The sequence below is a fragment of the Numida meleagris genome, chromosome 3 (assembly GCF_002078875.1).
Source record: "Numida meleagris isolate 19003 breed g44 Domestic line chromosome 3, NumMel1.0, whole genome shotgun sequence".
Classification (NCBI taxonomy): domain Eukaryota; kingdom Metazoa; phylum Chordata; class Aves; order Galliformes; family Numididae; genus Numida; species Numida meleagris.
The window spans coordinates 102,826,539-102,850,090 of NC_034411.1; the positions used below are offsets into that span (position 1 = coordinate 102,826,539).

The window sequence follows — 23,552 nt, forward strand, 5'->3', positions numbered from 1 at the left end:
GAGCAAGCAATTCTCTTACACTTGGTGAACAGAAAAACAACAGGGCACATCTGAATCCATCCCTCATTAGCAGTCTGTCTCATCTACAAGCAGTTCTCCGGGTCTGCTGATTAAAGATTTCCTGTGCTTTGGTGAAAGGCACAGGCTAATCGATGAGGTAATGCTTTTTTTATTCTAATTAAGGATTTGAGTCATCCTATTATTGTAAAGTCCATGAAACAAAACATGTTTAAATCTGTCCAATTACATCATGTTCAGTCCTCTTCCAAAGAAGAAATTAAAAAAACAAAAAAAAACCACCAACACTTTTGATTCTGTGTAGTTGCAAATTTATCCTGTGCCCCTTCTAAAGGATCTCCTGCCTCCTACAAATCTGTCTCAGTTAACTAAGGGCTTGCTTAGCATGCCTGCAGAATGGCTGGTGGCAGCTTCTGCACGCCTTCATCGCTGCTAAGCTCGGCACTGCTACAAATGACAGCACGCTGCTGTTAGAGAGGATGGGAAAATCAAAAGCTATGAGTTCACTTAAAGGACTATGGGAGTTATGTGAAAGCTGGTGCCAGCTAGTGGCAACGTTATTTCACACCAGTTCCCTGACATTACTTGGCTCTCAAATTCTTCTATTTACAGAAAAGCGCGCGGCAAGTTTACATGCACTGCCCTTTAATGCATTGAAAACAACGAACCAGGTCCATTACAAATCCCACAGCATCTTTCTTAAAAGCAGATCTAACTTGGTGAGATGGTCAAATTCCAAGCTGGATATTTACATTCACATCAGCACAACTCCTCCTGCTGAATTCTAGCTGAATGACGTATTCCCCTCTTAGTGCCTGATGCTGCACGAAGCCATTAAGCCCTCGCTGCACTTCACCCCAGGTGTAGTTACACTTGTGCTCTGCATCAGAACGCTGCTGGCTGGCACGCACAGCTGTAACATTACACAGACTATAGAGTTCTTTGCAGCCCTCTGGGTTTAGGATGATGGTATAAACACAAAATTACTATTTATAAAACCCATTTGAATATATTCAGTGCTCTAATCAGAAGGAAAATGAAGCACATTAAAATAATTACTTGAACTCTCTCCCAAAGGATCCCCATGTTCCAGCTGTGTGCGTACTGGAATCACGCAAGCCAGCCATGACAGAACTCACCACTGAAGTTTATCTGAGGCGAATGCTTCCACATGCACGGGGAAAACCTGGGGAAACAATGACTGCATAATTGTGTAGGGCCTAAAATCTAACACTAGAACAGGATATATGACAGGATATATGATAAGGACAATGCTGGCATGGAGGAGGACTCCTCCACGTTTCCCCTGAGTCGGGGCAGTAACTATTTCCAGAATAAAAGAAAACACTGAGCAGCCAACTTCAGATCCGTGATTTATGCCTCTGCAAACCTCTGTCAGAATGCCCTAGCTCTGATCCCAAGGTACAGTTCCTTCTGGTCACCAAAAGTGGACATACAGGAGGTTTTTTTTCCATTCATCTGTCAAATAAGCTCTCCTGAAGCAGCCCTTATGGATGTAACCTGTAACAACTACAAAAACACTAATTCCAGAAAATCTCAGTTTTCCTGAGTGCACTTTCGTTCAGTTAGCACCTGCCACAGAGCAGCAATGAGAAGAGGGCTGACTCCTTCACACACCCACCTCAGTGCCCCGGGTTGGAAAGTATAGCTAGAAAAGTTTCTCAGCTCCACCACATGGAGCCACACAGACCTTGGTACAGTTCTTCCAAGGAAAACATCTTCCCGGACCCCAGAGCAAACACAGCAGACAACACTGAACTAATATGGGTGTTTCTGTGAGATTCAGTAGCTGAACATGTTTTTGTTTTCCACTGTTTTCTTTCTATCACCTTCAACCCTTCATCTGCAGGGGGACAGCAAGTTTGGCAGAAAAGAAACGTGGGAAGCTGTGCCGAGGACATGGGGCTGGAGACAGAAGGCAAAGGAAAGCCCGTTGCATCATCTGCATATGGGAAGTGAATGCTCAGCAGGCACCTATAGACATTAACAGTGTTCAGGGCAGGCAAACTGGAAGGACTGAACTGCTGCAAGGAGAGCATCCTGCCATCCTGCTTTATTCCCTATCCACTTAGTTAAACCACCTGCACAGATAGGCTGTAAGTTTGCCCCTAAAAAGGGTCAAGAATAGATAATTTCATGAAAAGCAAATATGAGTCATCCTTTATTTGCATGAGTAATCCACACTTTCTGCTGTCTTTTCTTCTTTTTCCTCTCTTTGATGAGGAAGATCACTATACCACACTATGACCCTGGTTTTCAGAAAAATTTCAACTGCCAGAAATGTTGCAGTGGAAGACCAGTGGGGTTGTTTACTGAGATTTTATAAGTTGCCAATTGGACAGCAGCTGGATTGGAATTGAAACAAATACTTGTGTCACTTGGCAAAGTGAGAGTCGAGCATGCCTTGCAACCTAAACTTGTGACTCAATTCACAGAATATAAAGATCTGCCTGTTCAAATATCTAAAGGCTTCACAGCTGTGAGCACGGATGCACACACTGCTAGCAAAACAAGGCTCTTTCTGTTTCTTGTTCATTGTTTTATCTATCTGAATTTCAATAAAGAAAACACAACCTGTAACTTCCCTCTTCTTTGAGGCGTACACCCTCTCTCAGCTGGTTATGACAGCCAAGCAAGTGTTTCTACTTCTGTGCCCAAATCCTGCTGGATTCAGAGGGGAAGCCATGAACTCACATGGCCAGACCGAAATACAGTTGTGAATTTACAAGTGGCTGAGGAGCAGGAGGATGCCTGAAGAATGGAGGTAACACCTTAGGAGTACAACCCTGCTGACCAAGGACCAGAAGGCACAACAGCTGAGCACACAGATTTTGACAAGTTCGCTCCAGGCCACCTGTCCAGTGGATAGCAGCTGAGCCATGACACTACTCCAGCCTGCAGATATTCTCTTCTTCCTTTGAGGCAAAAATCTACCACCAGGCACAGTGCCTGCACCTACCTACCACAGTTCTGATCATGCCATCAATGAAACCACCTGGAAAGGCACAAAATGCAGGATTCCTTTGGAGCTGACTTCTGTCTCTGTGTGAGCCATTCTCAGCTGCCCAAAGTTTCTGGTACAGGAAGTGAGATCAAACTTTGCCACTCATTTCTCCCCCAAAGACAAAAAAGGCTGAGGCCAGCCTAGGCCACAACAGGGAAGAAAAGGAAAAGCAAAGCATCACTGGGATGTCAGGGGACAAACTGTAGCGTGGTGGCCATTAGGACACAACCCAGAAATAACTGCTGGCTCGTGCACTGACCTACCTCCTCCAGCAGCCAGCCTGGCTCTGCAGGGCTCTGGCAAAGTCAGGGCTAGTTGCCTGACTGTTTCCTCCTCACCAATCTGCTGCTCAAAGCAATTGCCCACTTTGTCTGCAGCCAGAAAAGGCCCTGAGTCCTTTAAAACCAACCAAACCCAGTGATGGCAAAGCTCTGGCACCAGGGCTGATAGAGCTTGACCACAGCAACAGTGAACAGCTTTTAAATACTTCTGGCAGCAAGCCCACAAAACATCAGCCTTCAGTGGCTTCATCCCTTCCTAACTGTTGTCAGGAGTTAGCTACATTTCATGCTTATCCACAGCAGATGCAAAGCTTCAATCTACCCACGTGCCTTTACTCCTCTGGGGAGGCACAAAATGGGATGAAGAGAAGCCACGAGGGGAAATCCGCTGAAATAATAACAAAGGTAAAGAGAGGAGACAGAAGAGCTCTTGTCTGGGGAATACCCACCTCCTGGCTCTGTGCAGTCAGCCAGGAAAAACCTCAGGCTGAGGGAGGATGTGCTGTCGCTGAAAGATTTAGGGAGGCAAGGGAGAAAGGACGGAAGGGAGGGAACTGCGTGCGGAGGAGAGGCTCCTGTGAGGGGTGCAGAGAGCATACGGAGGCAGGAAAGCACAGGAAAAGGTGGGTTCTTCCAAGCTGGTGAATAAATATTAGCTCAGAACTTAACTGTAACTGAAGAAATGCATGCACAGGGCTGTCACATGCTTTAACCCACGAAGAACTCACGTTCCTTTGACAACATTATCGCCGCTTTGTTCAGAAGAGCTGGTTCTGAGTCACTTTAATCAACTACTGTCGCAAGTTTATTGGACTAAACTGAGTACAAGTACTAAAGCCAGTTTTAAACTGTGTTTTAAAGCTCTTGCCTTCAGCCTACAAACAAACTGCACAGTTCATCCGCGGAGGAAAGAGATGAAACCCAGCTCAGTTACTGGGATGTGTTCCTAAAGTTGTTTTAAGTTTCAGAGCTGGAAATGTCTAATGTGGTATTTCTTGGACCAAACAGAAGGAAAAATTCTGTAACTGGTTGCCCAAATTCCCTGCAGAAAGCAAAACTCTAGGAAAACCTCAGGGCAAACAGAGAGCAAACAACAGAAGGCAGAAAGCTAACCCCTGTGGGAAAAAGGGCTTAGGGCTATACTTTACTTATTTATTTATTGGTAATTGCTTCACACCTTGAGCCTAAGCACAGGAACTCAATTCAGCAGTTCACCTGTTAGACTAGTTCCTGGGGATCCCCTGGCATGGGACAGGTTGCTTTCACCTAACCCATCCTAATCACAGCCTGGGAGATGGCACAGGCCAGCAGCTATTTCCAGTGGGCATTCTGGGTGTAGCAAACCTCATTTGGAGGACAAGGGAATATAACAGTACAGACACAGCCAGATAATACCCAGACAATGGAGCCCGACACTGCTGAGTTTAGTAGCATTGATATTGTTCTAGAATCTTGCCTCATATTTCACTCTTCGCTCCTTGTAAATCTTTTCTCATAGCGCTGGTAGATTACACCTTTTTCCACTGTAGAATTTTCAGCAGTATCATCAAGAATATCCTGGCTGGGGATGGATGGCTCCTCCATCTTGTGGCTGTCTTCCATGGCTCTCCCTTCGGAGGATTATCCTCTTTGGGATCTAGTGTTCCCACTTCCTTCATTCTCGATGGTATCCCAGCCAGAGAAATCCCTGCAATTGTGACTAGCCACACAGTAATATTTTGTAGTTTACCAGGAAATCTTTTAAGAGCCAGCATTGTTAAAAGATTCTGCACCTCTAAAAACCAAGGCATATTGTTAAAAGCACTACTGTAGTTTATTGATTACTTAATAATGTGGATCTGCAAATGTTGGAATAGATGGATTTATTAAAGACTGATAAATAACAGTATTGCATTCACTTTAAGGAGAACAGAGAGAAGATAAGTTAATGTACCTGATATTTTCCCAACTATGTGAAATAAAATACATATCTAATTTCCCAATCTGAAGGATTTTAGTAAAGGGATACTGTAAAGATTATGGCTTACTAGGAAAAAAAAGGATGAGATACTAGCTTCACAATAAATACTTCAACTAAGAGAGCACTATGACTTATAAGTAACTGTACACTTATAACGCCAAACTAAATGAAATAGAACTAGAAATGTGCCACTGCTACAAAAGCAAGTACAATACATTCATTCCCCACTGCACAGTTGATCTCATCTTACTCAGTATTACTAGTGCTGTTCTGCATAAAGCAGAAAAGATCTCTGCAAGTGTCCAGGAAAACTTGCAGAGTGATAACACACGGAATAGCAATACACCTAACTCAAGGAGAGTGGAAGACGAGGTGACAGTACACATCCTATAATCACACTTCAGATGAATTTCAGCACTACATCCCAAAAAAATGTAACGTAATTTTGAGCACCTTTCATTCCAGGATATTTCCAGGGTGCATTAAAAGATGCAACTTCAGGGTTTAAACTTAATCAGAAGCAAATATTTGAGCTATTCCTAATTCAGACAGGAAAATCAATTGTTCTGTTGCTAAGCAGCCCAGACACAGATGATGTGCAAATACAGAAAGTAAGCTTTTGAGCATGAGAAAAGCTGAAGAGCATAGAACTGGCAAGTGAGTTGCCACCAGACATAAAAGATCAACTCGCCACAGCCCTGAATGCAGGGAAGAAAATCAGCTGGAGGATGTCTCCTCCAGGCAAAAGGAACCAGGCCATTACCAGCTTCCACCTGGATGATCATCATTAATACAGAAGCAGAAAAAAAGGACCCTAGTTTAGCATTTTACCCCTAAGGCCAGTGCATTTAACTGGATATCTGGTGGTTCAGCAGCACAGCAGCAGTGCTGGGCCAAGCCCAGGATAAAGCCTTCGGGCCCAGGAGGAAAAGCTGTTACCAAATGAAGTGTGTTGACAACATACGGAGGCCCCTGCTACTGGAGCAGTTTCATCCTCATCCAGAAATAAAAAAAAAATTGTAAAATTATGCCAAACACATGATTCAATTTAGGTCAGAGCTCTGCTACTCAAAGCTCTCTGGCCACTGATATGGCTTGCAATGGACCAGCTTGTTTTACTGTTGACTTTACATCTTTTCAAAGGGTTGGGTTTTTTGTTGTTGTTGTTGTTTTAACAAGGGAAAGAATTGTGGATTTTTTAAATCTGAATTATCCATGCAACAGGAAACTGTGTAGTACTAAACGTGTTTATCCAGTCTGTACCACCTTCTTTTTTATTCATTCCCATCCCAAACTAACTTAAAGCATGCCTGAGAAACTGAAGCTGCAAGTCTTTCAAGTTCCTTGTTTAAACCACCTACAAATTTAAGGGCATGAAAGGCACCCTAAAATGTTCACTCCAGAAATACCCATTCACTGAAAACGATGCTCCTTTCTTTGTCCTCTTACCTAGACATCTACTATTACTAGATGGCATAAAACTGGGATGCAATGCTTATGCCCAGCCTGATCTCCACTGATGTGAATTAAAAATATCTTCCATGGAAGCTGAGTGAGTTAGAGGGGATTAGAAACAATATAAAATGAGATTCACAATTCTCATTTCCGTGCTTCTTTCTGCTGGGACAGTGTACATGTGAGATATAATAATAAATACATACCAAGAAGTTTTTATATTGGAAACCAAACACTGATTTACAGAGAAAACCATCATACTGCGTGATGTGTCATGCTGCAGCTCTCTTCCAGTGAAGGCCTTGTTTATTCTTAAATAAACAAAATTACTCCGATTCACTAAGAATTCTGCTCTCGAAAGGAATGGAAGCAATAAACTAAATGAGGATTAAATACCAGATCTTTTCATCCTTCAAGGCATTAAAGGACCAAAATAATCAGACTTTCAAATGTTACGTCAAACTCTACAGAGTAGAAAAGCAAACTTCTTGCTTGTTTTGGCACAGCAAATTCTTTACAGCCTACACTTGTTGTAACTCTGAAAATACAACATTGCATTTGCTAACCCAATAGATCATTTTCCTATCCAAAAAAGGACAGCTTCTTTCATAAACACTACCAACCAAAGACCATTCTGCGGGAAGTACTGCGTTATCTAGCTTCTCATTGTAAATAGTTCCTTAACTTTTTAAAACACCTCTTCAACAAAGGAGAAATTCTGAGTAATTAAGCACGTGTCTTGTCAAAAGAATAATGTTTAAAGTTCCCTGGTGAAATGTAAAGGATGAAATACCTCAGGTAAAAAAGGATGCTATCTGGACATGAACAATTAAATGTGGTTATAATAGCAGAAGCAAAATCCACACAGTGCTTCTAGTATTAATCATTACAGTCTACCTGAATTTTAGTTTGGGAAATCCATGCATAGAACTTGGTGTGAATGACCACTCCGCAAATGATTCACGGTAACTGGGCAACAATAAGAGAGTGCTCTGGCTAGTTCTTATCAGTTACTGCCTACTTCTAGGAAGAAGCATTTCAAAAGCCCAGACTGGTTCAAGAAAAAAAAAACATTCAGACGATGCTAGTGATTGTGGTTGGCTCAACCAATTCAGCTGAATCCATCAGTGTGCTTAGTGAAGGCCAAGAACTTTTCTACTTTTGGGCTTCTCTACTTGGGCACCTAAAGTTTGAGACACGCTAAAAAAAATAGTCACAACTCATGATCCCACACATCATGAAACTAAATTTACTTTCAGGCTTCAGTAGTTAGAAATGCTTTTGGGAATTGAGAATTTCCATCTTGAAGTGGAAATAACCATCTGAAATTATTGGACAGATACACAAACCCAGACATTAACTTTAGCAAGCTCTGATTCAATTACTTGGTTCCTCAAGCTATTATTGCTTATGTCTTAGAGGCATTTAAGGATGTGACATCCTCAGAGAAGGGCAAAAGCAAAGATAGCATATATGTGAATATCATGGTTGAAATGTTGGTTCTTTTGGTCTTTATGTTGCTATGACTTCATATCATTCTAGATACCAGTCAGCTCGGAAGTAGTTCCAGACACATTAAACCCTAGTGATCTCCAAAGTAGCATGTCAGATGGTGTCTGGTGGCTTTACATTTTGTGGAAGCACCCTGAAGTGTCTGGTGGAGTGCCTACTGCAGTTGAGACTGTACTTAAGCCATTCACAATGTCTCTCTCTCACTTAGATTCCCTGAGGAACGCACTAAAGTGGCACTACAAAATTTCTTTCCTCTATAAAGACACTTCTTTATTAACTGGATAGGAGTATAGCAGAGGCCTCTCCTCCTCTGTGAAGCTGAAAGTGTTTTATGTTACAAAATGTTGGCATGAGGGGAGAGAGACATAGAATAGCCTTTTTTTTTTTTTTTTTTTTTTTTTTTTTTTTTAAGAAAATCAGGCAAAAACTTAAATTACAACAAAGGCCGTGACAGCCATACCTGATTATACCAAGAGGGTCTAAATCTTCTTCCTCCTCTTCCTCTTCTTCTTTCTCATCTTTCTTGGCATTCTCCAGTGCTGCAAGCTTTGAAATTAAGTCAGGTGTCTTCTCCTCTTTGAAAAAATCCAATGCATCATTTTCTTCATCGTCTTTCTCTTTGTCGTCAGCAACGTTTTTACCCCTGAAGTCAATGACACTAGTAGATTTTGTTCCTGCGAAATACAATTACAGATGCAAAACTCAGCCATGTTTTATTTCATGCCTTGCACCTGTTCCTCGTGATTTTGTTTGAGAAATGAATAACACAATCAGCTTTTGTGAAATTCTTCCAATATTCCTGATTGTCCCTAGTTCTGTTCAATCCCGTGTCATTATATTTCTGATCTGTTCACTGATTTAAAGCTGTCAAGTAGAGAAAGACAGAGGAAATTAACTTTATCTAAAACCTAGCAGCATATGCCTAATCTTCTCCTTTATGTTCCTTCTGTAGTCAGTGGAAACAATAGAACTTCCAGTCGGTGACTCATCACATCTAAATACAGTTGTTTGACAACACGCTTCCTTCTGAAGTGCCTATTTCTGCCCATTGGCTACAGAGGGGCCTAAATGCTCCACTTAGCTGTAGATAACTAACCTTCATGTAACTAGAAGAGATAAAGTCCACTTTTTGTTACTGATTTAATTAATTTGGGCTAAAAGTACAGCACTGGACAGCATGAAAACTAGTTTCCAAGGCAGTTCTTCAATTTACACTCAGAAATGAAGACTGAAGTCCTAACTCTCTTTAGTATGCAAGATCCATCGAACTGAACAAACTCAGCAAACTGCAAGATGCACACTGAGAAAGCCTTCTCACCACACTTGTTATATGGAAAGCCCAGGAGCGAGAGAAGAGCTCATAACTACTCTGTTCTCTGGAGTCTCTGGATGGTCAGGAAACCGATTTAAAATAATGAGACTAGCTAAAAATAGGCTGGCTTAAAAACATACTGGTAGATAAAATTCCTACTTTCATCCTTTTGACTGTTAAACTAATATGGCAAGTGAGACTCATCTCACCTAGCTTTCATGACTGTATGTGCCTAATCAGCTAGGGCAGAATATAGTAACTAAATGTGCATGTCTACACTGAACAAGTGGTCTAACACTCCCCTTATAGGCAAGGGACTGAGGCTGCTGAGGGTAGACAGTGGAGGTTAGGATGCTGCACATTTTATCACCATGTAGATAGACATCTACATCCTACGATGTTAAATCTCCCTAAACATCTCTGAATATATCAACGCCTCCAATGTCTCTCAGGAAAGTGTACCAGCTTAAGGACCTGCAGTGTATGTACTGAAGTTCATCTGGTTTTGTAGGGCGAGACACATTATTCTAAGTCAGACTGATGAACAGTCACATTACTTGTACATAATCTGCCCACACAATATAAAGACTCATTCAGCTATAGACATCTGTACCATATACATAAAAGCTTAACACAACACAAGTTCTAAATTCTCTGTGGTCTACTTTCAAGAGAACACTGACAGGGGAAGGGGAGAACTCTCAAATCTTATTTGGCAAAATCCTTTTGCTAATATTATGCAGTTTTGCCCCCTCTGACTTTAGGAAGCTGCTTTCAATTGTGGGTTTCATGACTGATAAGGCTTTGGTTACAGGGACGCACACTTGCAAGTCTCAAGAGTTTCCAACCTGTCTACACTTCATACTTCTGCAAAACTGGCCATTTGCACATGATGATTTGCTAGTGACTTGCACCTTCGGTTCCTTAAAACTAACACTACACTAAGAATCCTGCACAGCACCAGGCTGGTGTATTCCCTGTTCAGCAGATAAATTAAGAGTGAAGAGCCCATCTGTTCCATTCATTCACTGACTCCCTGCTCTGTCCAAGGAATGTAAGAAAGGATCTGTATGAATCATTGGAAGAGGCAACAAGAACTGGACATGAGGGTAAGGAAAATTGAGGAGGAAAAAAAAAAAAAAAAAGCCAGAGAAAGCATCAGACTTTTACTCAAAAAGTAACTGTCAATAATTTGCTTTAGGGTTGCTTCCTCAATACCTAGCAGTTTTATTAGGAATGAAAAACAGACAAAGCGTGGAGCAGCTGTTCACTGAGGGAGCCCTGCACTGCCCTTTCAGGGTCCATCCCTCTGCTGACAATGTATGATTATTTAGCCTTTGAAACTTACATGTTCTGAATCACAGCTCCAGTATATGCCTAAGGGAAATTACAGACTGTGCAACTGACACTTTCATAGCGACCATTTTGGCATCAGTACTTCCAAATGAAACATGTGTTCCACTGAAAAGAAGGGAAAATAACAGCAAACATCGTAAGAAAGAGTGGTGAGGTGCTGGCACAGGCTGCACAGGGAGCTGGTGGAGTCACCATCTCTGGAGATGTTCAAGAAATGTGGAGATGTGGCACTGAGGGACATGGTTAGTGGGCATGGTGGGGATGGGTTGGTGGTTGGACTAGATGATCTAAGAGGTCTTTTCCAACCTTAATGATTCTATGATTCTATGACCATGTAGCACTGTAGATGCACAAGAGAATATTCTTAGTGATAACCTTTACTCTGGCATTTTCTGGCTCCTGACTACCTAAATCAAGTACCTAGTAAGGCTTGTATTAAGCATGCTTGTGGGAGAGGGGACACTCACATATTTTAGTTACCTAAAAATTCCAGTAACTCAGGACTCGTTGCTAGATCCTCGTCTTTTGAGATGAATTTCATGATATCATTGAACATTGCTCTTCGTTCATAGATGTCAGATTCTCCCACAAAGAGAACTTTTCTAGGCAAGAGTGGAAGGGAAGCATGTGGATACCGTGCTGACAGTCTGTGGTAGAGCTCCTCTATCTCGCTGTACTTCTTGGACACCTGAAATAGAATGTGTTGTCTGGGTAAGTTTCTTTAAAGTCAAGAGGGAGACATGGGCAGCAAGCAGCAGTTTAAGCACTGTGAAGCATTAACCCTGGAAATTGAAGTGGAAAAACACGTATTACCAAAGAGCTTTACATATAGCCTAGTACAATCCTGTTATCTACACAGTCAATCCCAAAGCACTGTTGCTGGTCTTCTAATTCTGTTATTAAAATCTGTTCCCTAATGAAATAGAAGTTCATTGCCAGATACCCAGCGTCCATTTGTCTGACTCATCAGCTAATTAAATACTGGGAAGATCACTGCTCCAGATACTTTTCTCTGACAGCTAAAATTCCTGACCGCTAAAAGCGAGCTATGTGGTGACCAGCTCCAAAAGACAGGAGGCATAGCAAGGAATGTACCTGATGGAGAAAACGGCGAATCTTTTTACCACCATGCCAGAAGACAGAATTCTCAGCCTGGCTGGGTTTCGGTGTGCTTCTGCCTGTCAAGGCCAAAACAACTGGCACAGCTGCTGCCCTGCACAGCACCCGACACAGAAACTCAAGGGCAAAGACCTCAGCTGATCCCTGACTCCTTATCTATGAGAAAATAAAAAGCAACCACTTGGCCATGGCCTACAGGTTCTTGTACAGTGAGAAGATGCCAGCAGTGCAGTCATTCCCTCTGCAGACAAAGACAGGAAGTCTGAGGAGGAATAAGGCCCAAGATACCACAGGAAAGCGATAACCATGGGAACGCTAGTTAGAAATAGGGTGGCTTCCATGCCACAGTCAGTTTCGAATTCAAGACTGGAAACCAACATACACAAAAAATCCCCGCCACAAAAAAAAAAACCCACCATCTGCAATTGATATTATGGGCATAATGAAGATTGACTGTCATGCCATCGGTCTGTGGTATTACACAGACAATACATTCATCCTGATGCTCCACAGCCCCATAATCTATTAAAGCGTTTCAATGAATACAGAGTTGGATTAAAAAAAACATCCCAAAATCTAGTGCAAGCAGAGTCTGCATGGATCAGATCCCCTCCCAGGGTACAACATTTATCTTCCTGTAACATATGCTGGCAAACTCTAGTGTAGTGAATCCCAATTAGCAGTGCAATATAAGAGATGAGAGACACAAGCACATCTTCTATCTTGGGATAGAAGAAGGCAGAATACTTCCATCAATAGAGCGATAGAAAGTCAACCCACAAGAAGCACAGAAGTAGCTGGGAAACAAGATATAGATTAACCCAGAACCTACAAACTATATCTCTACAAGTAAACTTCACAGTATCAGGGTATATTCCCCAGCACTGAAACTTGATAGTGTCTGATAGGAGCCTTATAGTATCTAGTGGAACCTGATAGCATCTGGCACAGTTTTGCCTGGGCAGCTAGCACTTCCTCAGTTAAATTTTCAGTCCAGGATTTAGCCTGGCACAGAGCACTCAGTAGCCAGTTTGGGTACTGCCAGCCATTGTGAATGGTAAAAAAAAGAAAGCTTACCACTATGAATGCAGCCAGACTGTGCTAGCTGGCCTCCAGGTCAGAGAACAGGTCCTGACGTTAATAGACACACCTAGACTAGTCCACTGAGCTACATACGGTCGTAAAGAACAATAGCCACCGAGTTTTCACCCTTCACTGCTTTTCAGAGTAATTATCAACTAACCCAGATGATTTGCAAAATGTTTGCATTTCAGATGTACGATGATCACTCCGGGTTCAGTGTCCACCAATAAAAGGCAAGCAGCTCTGCAAGAAAGATCAGAACCACAAAAACAAACCTGAGTTGCTAGGAGAATGAAAAATTAGGATTTTAGACTTGCCTCCTGTACGCAACACAGGTAGGCAACACTGTACTCGGCATGCAGGATCTGACACTCAAATCAGCAGCCAGGGACTAAAGTGATGGCAATAAAGAGATGATCCCAGAATAAGATAATCCTCCCTTTGAAGAACACCCCAAAACGAGAAAGGAAAGCAATTCTGGAATTTCCAAACTGCTGTACATTTTTGTTCAGCTGTTCCCCAGTAGAACTCTGAACAGAGTATGACACCAGAGTCCCTTCCAAACATACTGTATAAGCATGGGTGTAAGGGCAGTGAGGAAATCACTGGTATTTTTTCAACAGAATAAACAAATATTACCCTCTGCCCAGAAAAAAAAATCAAGTCTGATTGGCAAAAAATGCTTAACATCTAATTAATTGCAATAATACATAACAAATTAATGTCTGAAACCATTAGGAGACAGCAGCCAACCAACAAGACCAAGCCAAAACAGCTTTAAAATACTCAGAAAGGAACACTGAACTGAGACATACAAACTTGTTTAATTATCATCCTTCCTCTATCAAACACCGTACATTATTCATAAATCTCAATTTATGTCTCATTACACTATTGAACTTAAAGTAAACCCACACCCTCGGATCCTATCACTAATAGAGCCATTGTGAATCTGCGTGGGCTCTGCACAACACAGCCCAACAGCACACACAGCGTAACAATGCCATATCCAAAGCATGCTAACAGGCTGCCCAAAAGCCTGCAACACGCCATGCAAGCTAACATCCAGCAGTGCGGGGCTGCCCTCTGCTGGGATAACCTACCACACGCACACAAGATGTGAAACCTCCAGCCCAAACCATTCCCCACCTAAGCCCAACGCTGTGCCCAGCAAGTCCCCGCCTCAAACCCTGGCTGCTGCTGCTGCTGGCTCCTCTTCTTCTTCGTTCAACGCTTTTGTCATCTTTGCTGCATTTCCAAATGCAAAATCCAAAAGCACCAAAACCGAGGCAGTAAGACTAGCAGATTCTAACAGCCTCAGAGCTGATGCATTTGGTTCTCCTCCCGAAGCAGCAGCACAGAGGCACCACAGGGGCCTTGCATAGCATGGCAGGGTCACACAAAGAGCTTTTCCTCAAGTTGGCTCCCACACGTCACCCAGAGCTTCTCACACCTTTCCAGTTCTCTACCACGATGGTTTCTGACTCTTACAGTTTGATGTTTTCTGACAATTTTCCAAAGGAAAGGCACGCAGCAAGTTAAATCTTCCTTTTCCTGTTACCCTTCACAATCCTTTGAAATGAGGCTATGGACTCTACGATACAAAACGTCAGGTTAAAAAAGAGGATGTTACTCTAAAGCCTGCTTTATTGATGCTATTCAGTAAACGAGATCCCCTTTGATTGATATTAAAATATTTGTCTTGCGTTACCCCTAATTCCTCTAGGATCCTGCAATTATCCTTTCCCTCCCTGCCTCTAACCCAACTCGCACGAACGCTGTTGCCCTAAGCCCCCACCTGCTGGAGCCAGCCCAAGTGCACTGACTTCAAGGGAGTTCTGTCAAGTCGCAATATCAAAGGCTTGATTTACTTAACTTCAAACGAGTTAATCGCATAAATACAGCAAAGCACGTGTGTATTTGCCAGGTCAAGACCCTATCTGCCTGTAACAATTAACATTCAACTTAGAGCTGAAACAGAGACAGGGATGGGTTGAGTGGCTTTTTTTATTTTTTTTGCACCAGGAAACAGATAAGTAAGTCAAATATGATCAAATATAGCTAGAAGGTTAAGAAAACCATCAGGAAGTTCAAAGCGAATGACTGAAGTTTGCTGCTAATCCCTCAAATCTCATGCATGTGCCTTACCCCCTTCCTCAAGAGCACCTCACCCATGAAAGTACGCACTAATGCCTGTAGGACACGAGCCTGGGGCTCTCAGATGTGCGTAGGAGAATTTGATTCCTCTCTGTATTAGTGGGATTTAATGTCTCCTGTCCCTAGGCTCCTTTTAATGCCTCAAACTTGTCTTCATGTGCTTTCTATTTACAGTGAGGATTTCAATGAAATAGAGGCCTCAGACAGAGCTAACTCAACCCCTTTGGCCAGCCAGTGCACACCAGTGACTAGACTTAATTTTACAGTATTTCATAGAATCATAGAGTCATCATAAAGCTTTTTAAAAGCCCACTTCTTCACGTTGTCAGAAAATGGAAGTACAGCAGCATTATCCCTTAAAACATCCAGCAGCTTTGGATACAGGAATCAAAAGCACCCCTACGCAAAGACAGCGCAAACCGAGCTTTCATTTGTATGCTTCCAAGGTTAGCAACACCAGAATTAATGCTGCTTGGTGATCTCATGGTTATGCATTACAGTAGATTTTAATTACATGACCACCTGCTTGTTCCCCTCACCTGTTTCACCCAGCAGAAGAGCAGCACTCTAATATTTCTTTTTTAATCAACAGGAATTCTTAACAGCTGCTGAACCTACTGCTACACCCAACACTGCTCTCCCATCACAGAGGCTATAGCATGAAGGAATTTATCTTCCCAGCATATCTGTGTGGTCAGGAAACAGCAGCCCCAGCTCAGGGATTGTGAGGCTCACAGAAAGTAGGCCAACATATGCCAACAGGCAAGAATAAAAACACACCCACGTGCTTTTACTCCATCACTTTATGAGGGGAAGACAGATCCGTAGTAAATTCCTCCTCAAAATGTGCTATGCCTGTCCAACACCAGTCGTTATTTGCTCAGCCTGGAAAAAGAAAGAACTTGACTCACAAATGTTACTTGTAAAAAAGAAGTAATTGAACTGGGCGCAAATAGAAAGAGAAGGCAGTATATGTTGGGTGGATTTTTAATTAGGCTGGGGAGAGAGAAGCTCATTGCTAAAGAAGGTGAGGTGTGGCTAGAAGAAATGCATTTAAGATAAACACAGCCTTTTCTTCTCTCAGAAAATGGTACATCTACAGACAATAATTACAGGTTACCTTTGCAGCAGTACTTGATGCAATATGAAAGCTAAAACCAATTTCATTGTTTCAGGAGGACAAGAGGATTCTGACCTCTGAAAGAAATGCAGCTGAGTTCTCCTTTAATTACCAAATATAACCTCAAGGTTAAGCAGTTCTACAACCCATCTGCTGTATTTTACACATGGCATTTTTTTTAATTAAAAAATCCCTTCTGTTTCTAAGAACGTAGATCTGAACGTCGCCAGGATGTGGATTTCTTCTTCTGTTAATGCTTCACAAACATTTCATTTGAAACGCTGATTTTGCATAGTCCCATTATGGCTGGGGAACACAGAACTCTGGATTGCTCAAACCCACAGTTAAGGGCAGTAGCTCCCCGAGTTAGATATGAAGTCTCTTCCAGCTGTTCATCTAGCTTTGGTCAGAGAACCTTCACACATCTTGATCCACTGAGTTCTACACCACAGCACTGAGGTCAGAGCTAGCTTAGGGGATGCTTCTGTCCTGCTCAACCTCTTTTCCCAGAGGACATGAAGAAATTTTTTGAGCAAGAAATACTGCACAAGCACATCGCTGCCTGCAACTGCTTGTAGCCCAACGCACAGAAAGTTTCACTGCTGCCACCTAGGGCATGAGAAGGCGGCGGACAGTGACTTCAATTGGAAGCAGGCAGAAAACCAACGAGACAAGGAACATCAATTTGCAAGGGAAAGGAAGAGAGGGAGGAGGAGGGGAAAAAAAAACAACAAGAAAGCCAAATGTTCCCAAAATACAGGTCTGGCTCCAAAATAGGATTATCACATCCAGAGCCAATGAAATTCCTGCCACGCCTACCAGTCCTCTGTAACCTGCCACCTCAGCATTGCCGCACTGGCTCCTTCCTCCAACCTCTCTAATTTTATAAATTCAAAACTAGCAAAAAAAATGTTCCACCTCCCATTCTGATCACACACTTGGTAAGGCAGAACAGGCACACTGTTGTTTCTTTTTTCTCCTTCAGATGTCTTATCTCACTCCTCCTTGCTAGACCACTTTGATGTATTAGGCCTGCTGCCCAATGGAACCGGCCCACTCACCTGGTCGTCTCACACTTAGCTTGAAAACCTTCTGGGGATGGGTCTCAGTCTCTGTTTGAGCTGGTACAATGCCGAACACAATGGGGCACTGTGCAGACACAAAGCACTACAGGTGACGTACAGTAACTCCCTTTTGGAAAAAGTGACCAAAACTCAACCAAAGTGGGGGATTCAGATGCCTAAACACAATCAGCTAGGGGTAGATGCAATGTACAGTCTTCTACTTCATTCTATTCCAAGACAGTGCCAATGCCCAAACACACTGTGTCTAAGTGCATCACCCTCTGCAGGCATCTCGGGCTTCTCAGATAGTATCAGCCATGCACAGTGAGCAAACTGAGTTCACCCACATCACAGATGCTCTGCTACATCCTTTTCAACAGTACTGTAGTGACTGCAGTGAGAAAATCCTGGTCAAATGCAGACATCTAACCACAAAGAACAAACTGCTCTGCCTAAACACAGGCATCTATGTCATCTGAAATGCCCTGGGGTATCCAAGGAGGTGTGTGGGGCAACCAAATATCACACAGGACCTATGGGAGACCCACATCCATCTGAGGGCTTTTTGAAAAACCCCAGGGCACCTCAGATAGATAGTCTAGACAGTGAATGGCGTGCAACTCAATTCAGCCTTAAGCATTTTAGCCTGGAGTCCAAGCCCCCCACCCCAGCTGTCTAACATGCAGAATGCTTTCCCTTTACAGTCAAAGAATAGAGGCATTTCCAGAGGATGAGTCACCCCATTCCCCTTCTCCCCACTGACCACAAAAGCAGTGACAGACTCAGATTAAAATATCTAACTTACAGAGAGATAAATTAGGACAGGTGAATCTCTCTGCTCCTTCCAGTAATACATGCAGAAGACTCACTGGAATGAATCGATGCAAAGCATCCATCCTCCCCCCAGCTCACAGCTTTAAATTACTTCCACATACGAAACTATATAATATATCAGACTTAATCAGCTGAAAAAAAAAGTATCAGATGAGACAAATGTTACTCCCATCAGGCTACATCACAGTTTTCTTCCTCATAAAAAATGAAATGTCAGGAGGTCTGACCCGAGAAGAAATCAGAAAGGTTTGCTTCACTTGAGAAGAACAGCTGAGTGCAGAAAATTCCCTTACACAGAGAGAAGAACAGACATGGGAGTGGATAACCTCAGCAAGCAGGGAGGGTACAGTAGGAAGTCTGCTTCTTCTCTGTGTAGATGAGCTGATTTCAATTCCTTTTTCTAAGTGAAGCAGTGTCACGTAACAATAACCAGTTTAAAACCTTGAGTTTAGTCAGGTTCACCTTTCACAGAGCTGCATGGAAAGAGTGCATACTACAGGCAGGCACTACCACAGAAAAATAGCAATTCCACATCCCCTTCTCTCATCTGCCCCCATCTGGCCCTTCTCCTGCCCTACAACAAGGACTGATAAGTGCTATGCAACTCAGAGGCTCAAGAAACAGGTGTAAATTAGTACTAAACAAGAAACCCCCCAATACCATTTTTAGCCAGGACCGGCTCCTCAGCTGTCACTAGAGAATGGCCACATGACAACTGCCACCAGCAGAAAGAAGGAAGCACTGCAAGAGAGAGAAACACTCGTTCCCCCCGGAACAAGAGGGAAGAAGAGAACAGTCTCTTTTGCCAGCACTTTACCATAGTCTATCACTTAGGGCGTGCAACAAAGCTCAGAGATTTGTGCCTCACCATGGACTTTTTCAGAGCATTGACAGATGTTTGTTTATCTGCAATTCAGACTGTGTGCATATCCATTCACCGGCTATGTCCCACGGAGCATGAGTTAAACTAAGGCTAATGGTCTACCAGGTAACCACATACGTCATTGTATCTTTACAGTCATCAGCAAAACATCTGAAAAGTGCAGACACTTACACCACGCAACAGCGAAGGATCTGCTACATCCGAACCCAAATCATCAACGTCAGTTAAGAAAGGAAAAAAATGATGGCTAACATGGTACCAATTAAACATTTACCATAAACTGAACAACATCCTCAGGTTTGTGCTTTGCTGATTTGAAGGCAGCCAGTCGGGTAACGACGACAATGTGATACTCCACGTGGCCAGACATCATCTTCCCACGGACCTCCTGGTATTCCGGCACTGACAAATCCAGCCCAGTGTGTGTATTCTGAATTTGCCTAGGAAGGAAAATACATGCAGAGCTCAGGCACTGGCATGCACACTTTTAAATGACCCTCTCTGAGGATCTAATTCAAAGCTCCAGAAAGTCAGTACTCCCATTTCAACAGGGCACAGGACAGACCCTACACTGCAGCAATACAAAATTGCACAGACATGACCTATCACAATATGAAATAATACATATTGGTTTTGAATATTACAGTCCCAACAAATGCCGCTCTACCCTGCAGGGCAGAAGAGAAGATGCTGTGATCTCCCACTGCATCTTGCTCCGAAACAAAGCTCTGGTCCACCTCTCCTTTGCCTTAGGATGTCTCCAAGAAAGACAGAAACAAGAGCTGAAAGGAGCCAGAAAAGGAATAAGGAACTTGCCTGGATGCAGGGACAACTTTATGACTGTAAGATCCATCCAGGAAACAGGATTAAAGCTTGAAATACAAAGAGATGTTGGAGCAGACTGCTGGGTCACCCATGCTGTTTTTACCCGTGGAGCTTCTTGAAGAAAATTAAACAAACATCTATCAGGAAAGCCCTTAAATCTGGTTAATTTAGGCTCCCTGAGCAAGTTAAAGCCATCTACGGTCTCTTTGAGCTGCCTTCTATCTTGACTTGCCGGCCTGATGCTCTTGTTGCCAAAGAGAAGAAAGGGTACACGTGCTGAAGTATCTCAGCTGCTCCACACAAAATCCCACTGCAAACAAAACCTGTTGTTTTATAGCCAGAAAAAGCAGGCAAAGACTCATAACATCAGCCTCAGCCAGAATCACCCATGTCTCCTCTTAGAGAAACATTTAAGAAGGGAACCATTGCTGCAGTTTACTCAACTCATTTTCTTCTCCTGCCACCGTTAGATCCTCTGAACTCTGGGGTCCTTAGGAAATTTAGATTCATTTACGTAGAGGCCCTTTCACCCCTGGATATGTTAGGCGTGCAAATTTAAACCACACTTTTAAGAGATTTAAACAATCTAGTTTCAAAATGTTGAAAGACTGCTCTCGTCATGTCAAAACCAGACAGACCAGCGCCTTCGAAACTTGAGTTTTGCCAGCGAGGCAACCTCTGAATCTTCAATGAAAAACTGAAGAGGCTTTTTAAAGAGATCATCTCAAGAGCTGTCTACAAAACCAACAGCAACAAAGAAGGGCACAGGCCTTTGGAGTTGTTTTATTTTGACTATATCTGCTAGTACAGGAAATGTTCAACAGATGAGTTACTCAAAAGTTGTGAGTGCAGTAATGACAGCAAATAGATCAGTCCGCTGGCACTTGGGAGTGACTGACTTCTGTTAACATGGCCACAGACAGAGGATGAATGATAAATTAACCTGCTTTTCACTTCTGATATAAATAAAAGAAAAAACAGCCACCAACAAAACAGCAGTATGCCAACCCTTCTGAATGGCCTCATTTAGCTTCAAACACCAACCACGTACAACGTACTGAGATGAAAACTTCACTGAAAAAGCTGCTGCATTCAAGAGTTCTACAAACATCATGAAGTTGGTAAGCACGTACCTACACCCAGGCTTTTTATTTCAAAGCTATTAAAAGTCCCAGCTAAAATGACTGTAATGGAAAGCGATTAGAGGGAAGGGAAATAACCACATTTCTGTTTGCTTGCTTAATGCTTCGTGATCTCTTTCATTATCATCTCTTACACAAAATCTACCGCTATTACCTCTTCCATAGCAACAGAATGTTTTTTTATTTAAATATAATAATGATTCTAAACCAGCAGAAATCAGCAAGGAGGCTGAGACAGGTATGATGCAGTATCCAAAGCACGCTCTAATTCCTGGAATGCCTTCGTTTCAAAATAAGCAGCCCCCAGTTTTAATTTGTTCCATACTGTTATTGTTGTTGTTATTCGAATGGAAGCAGCATCCCCAAATCCCAAGACAGAATGCAGCATTACTGCATTTTTCACATCAAACACAATCGTTTTCACACTAGGAGCTTTAAAAAAGAAACAAACAAAAAAGGAAGCTGGCTATTGACATTGGGCACACAGGCTCATTGCTCCTTATTTACAGCTAGATGTGTACCTGTAAGTCACACTGCTGCCTACAACACAGCTGGTTCGAGGCTTGAGCACTTGGTTAATTCTGCTGGCGTGAATCGCCTCACCTGAACACAACGAGATCACGCACACCAGTAACGGGGTGCTGGCACAAGGAGGTTGTGCAGGATGGGCACAGGGCAGACAAAGGGGAGATTATACACAGGTCAGCTTTCATCCCACATTTTGGTTTGCATACGATGTATGTGGAGGCTTGGTATTTTAATTCACCAGCTTTCTGTGCTGAGAGGCCAAGATGCAGAGAAGGGAAAGCAGCCACTGCTAAGCAAGAAAGCAAGTAAAGGATGTGAGCGCTGCGACCGGAGAAACTTCATTCCACTGTTAGGAAAGCAGACTCTGTACTTCGTCCTGACAACTGCAACCCCACAAACCCTACCCAGCCCCAACTGCCTCTCCTCCTTCCCTGGAAGACCCCCAGGGGACCAAATTCCGATTACTGAGGTTATAGTAATAGGATAAAAGACCCAAACACCTGGCTTGTTTGCGATGTGAAGCCTAAACATCTGGCACAAATTAATGAACATTTTTATTTCTCTGCGTAGTTCAACTACAAGGGTGCAGCCTGGACTAGATGATCTTCAAGATCTCTTCCAACTTTTATGATTCTATGATGACTTATTTGCATTGCCATAGGAACTTGGAAACCTGTTCTCAAATGAAAAACAGTATGCAGTGAAAGAAGGTCACAACTACACAGCTACTCGATTACACAAGCCAGAAAATACGTTTTCTTGCTGAAGCCTTAAACACACTCCTCTCATTTTATTACCAAAGACATTACAACATCAGCAGGACAGTGTGCAAGAGGTGAAGCCCCCTGGCTGTACAACGAATGCAGGTGCTCCCATTTCCATCTCCCCGGCTAAAACTGAACGCAATGCCAGTCCTGCAGCACGTGTGTGCCAGCCATGTCTGAAGGATTGAGGCCCCTGCTCCACAGGAGGGCAGGCCCTGATGCAGCGCAGTCCTTTAGGATGAAGGGAAGGGCTCTGAAGTTCGTGTGACTGAAGCGGTTTGGAGCCATGTCCCAGGAGGCGGGCGCAGGGGCTCCGAGCCACCGCGGGGAGGAATAACCCAACACGGGCGGATCAGGAGACAGCACGGACCTCTTCCGGCCGCGAAACGTCACAAAACCTCCCAGGACAGAACCCGCCCCAAGCGCCCCACACCCGGAGAACGGTGCCCTCAGCCGCCCCCCAGCCCGGCCGTACCTGGTGGTGACCAGCACGGCGGGCGCCGCGCTGTGCTGCATGGCGGGCGAGCGGGCTCCTTCCGGCCCGCCCCGGGAGCAGAGGCCGCGGCCGGCAGCCAAGCGCCCGTCACGGGGTCCCGCCTCCCTCCCCCCCGCGGGCTGGCTGCGGCCCGGCCGGATGCGTGCCGGCTGCGGCGCAAAAGGAGCGCTGGGAAACGCGGGGAGAAAAGGGCGCGCTGCGCCGTAGTCGGCAGGATTCGAACCTGCGCGGGGAGACCCCAATGGATTTCTAGTCCATCGCCTTAACCACTCGGCCACGACTACACCGGCGTGCGAAGTTGCTGGCAGCGAAACTCCAGTAATTTATCCCCGGTTTGTGTTCCTAAGCGGTGTCACTGAGATCCAGGTCGCTCAGCCTTTCCCTGCCCAGGAGATGCTCCAGGCCCTAAATCATTTTGTGGCCCTCTGATGGAGATCCCCGTCTTTCATGAAGTGAGGAGCCCAGAACTGGACACAGTGCTCCAGATGTGGCCTCACCAGGGCAGAGGAGCGGGAGGATCCCCCCCCTCCACCTGCTGGCCACGCTCCCCTTAATGCACCCCAGGATCCCATCTTCCTCCTTGGCCACAACTGCCCACTGCTCACAGCCAACCAGGAT

General features: G+C 43.7%; 1 protein-coding gene and 1 non-coding gene across 4 annotated transcripts in view; both read right to left on the minus strand.

The window, feature by feature from the left end:
- Positions 1-23,217, minus strand: part of HS1BP3 (HCLS1 binding protein 3) — a 49,393-nt gene extending 26,176 nt beyond the window's left edge. For 2 of the 3 annotated variants that reach the window (XM_021390691.1, XM_021390690.1), the window contains exons 1-4: positions 22,914-23,056; positions 19,454-19,619; positions 11,400-11,607; positions 8,712-8,925 (exon numbers count right to left, since the gene is read on the minus strand). In XM_021390691.1, the coding sequence (XP_021246366.1) occupies positions 8,712-8,925; positions 11,400-11,607; positions 19,454-19,619; positions 22,914-22,954 (629 nt within the window). In that variant the 5' untranslated portion in view covers positions 22,955-23,056. Of the gene's footprint in view, positions 1-8,711; positions 8,926-11,399; positions 11,608-19,453; positions 19,620-22,913 lie in introns of all 3 variants that reach the window. The other variant, XM_021390692.1, reaches the window with a different exon arrangement.
- Positions 23,137-23,218, minus strand: TRNAS-AGA. Its single transcript has one exon. It is a non-coding gene; the product is annotated as a tRNA-Ser (tRNA).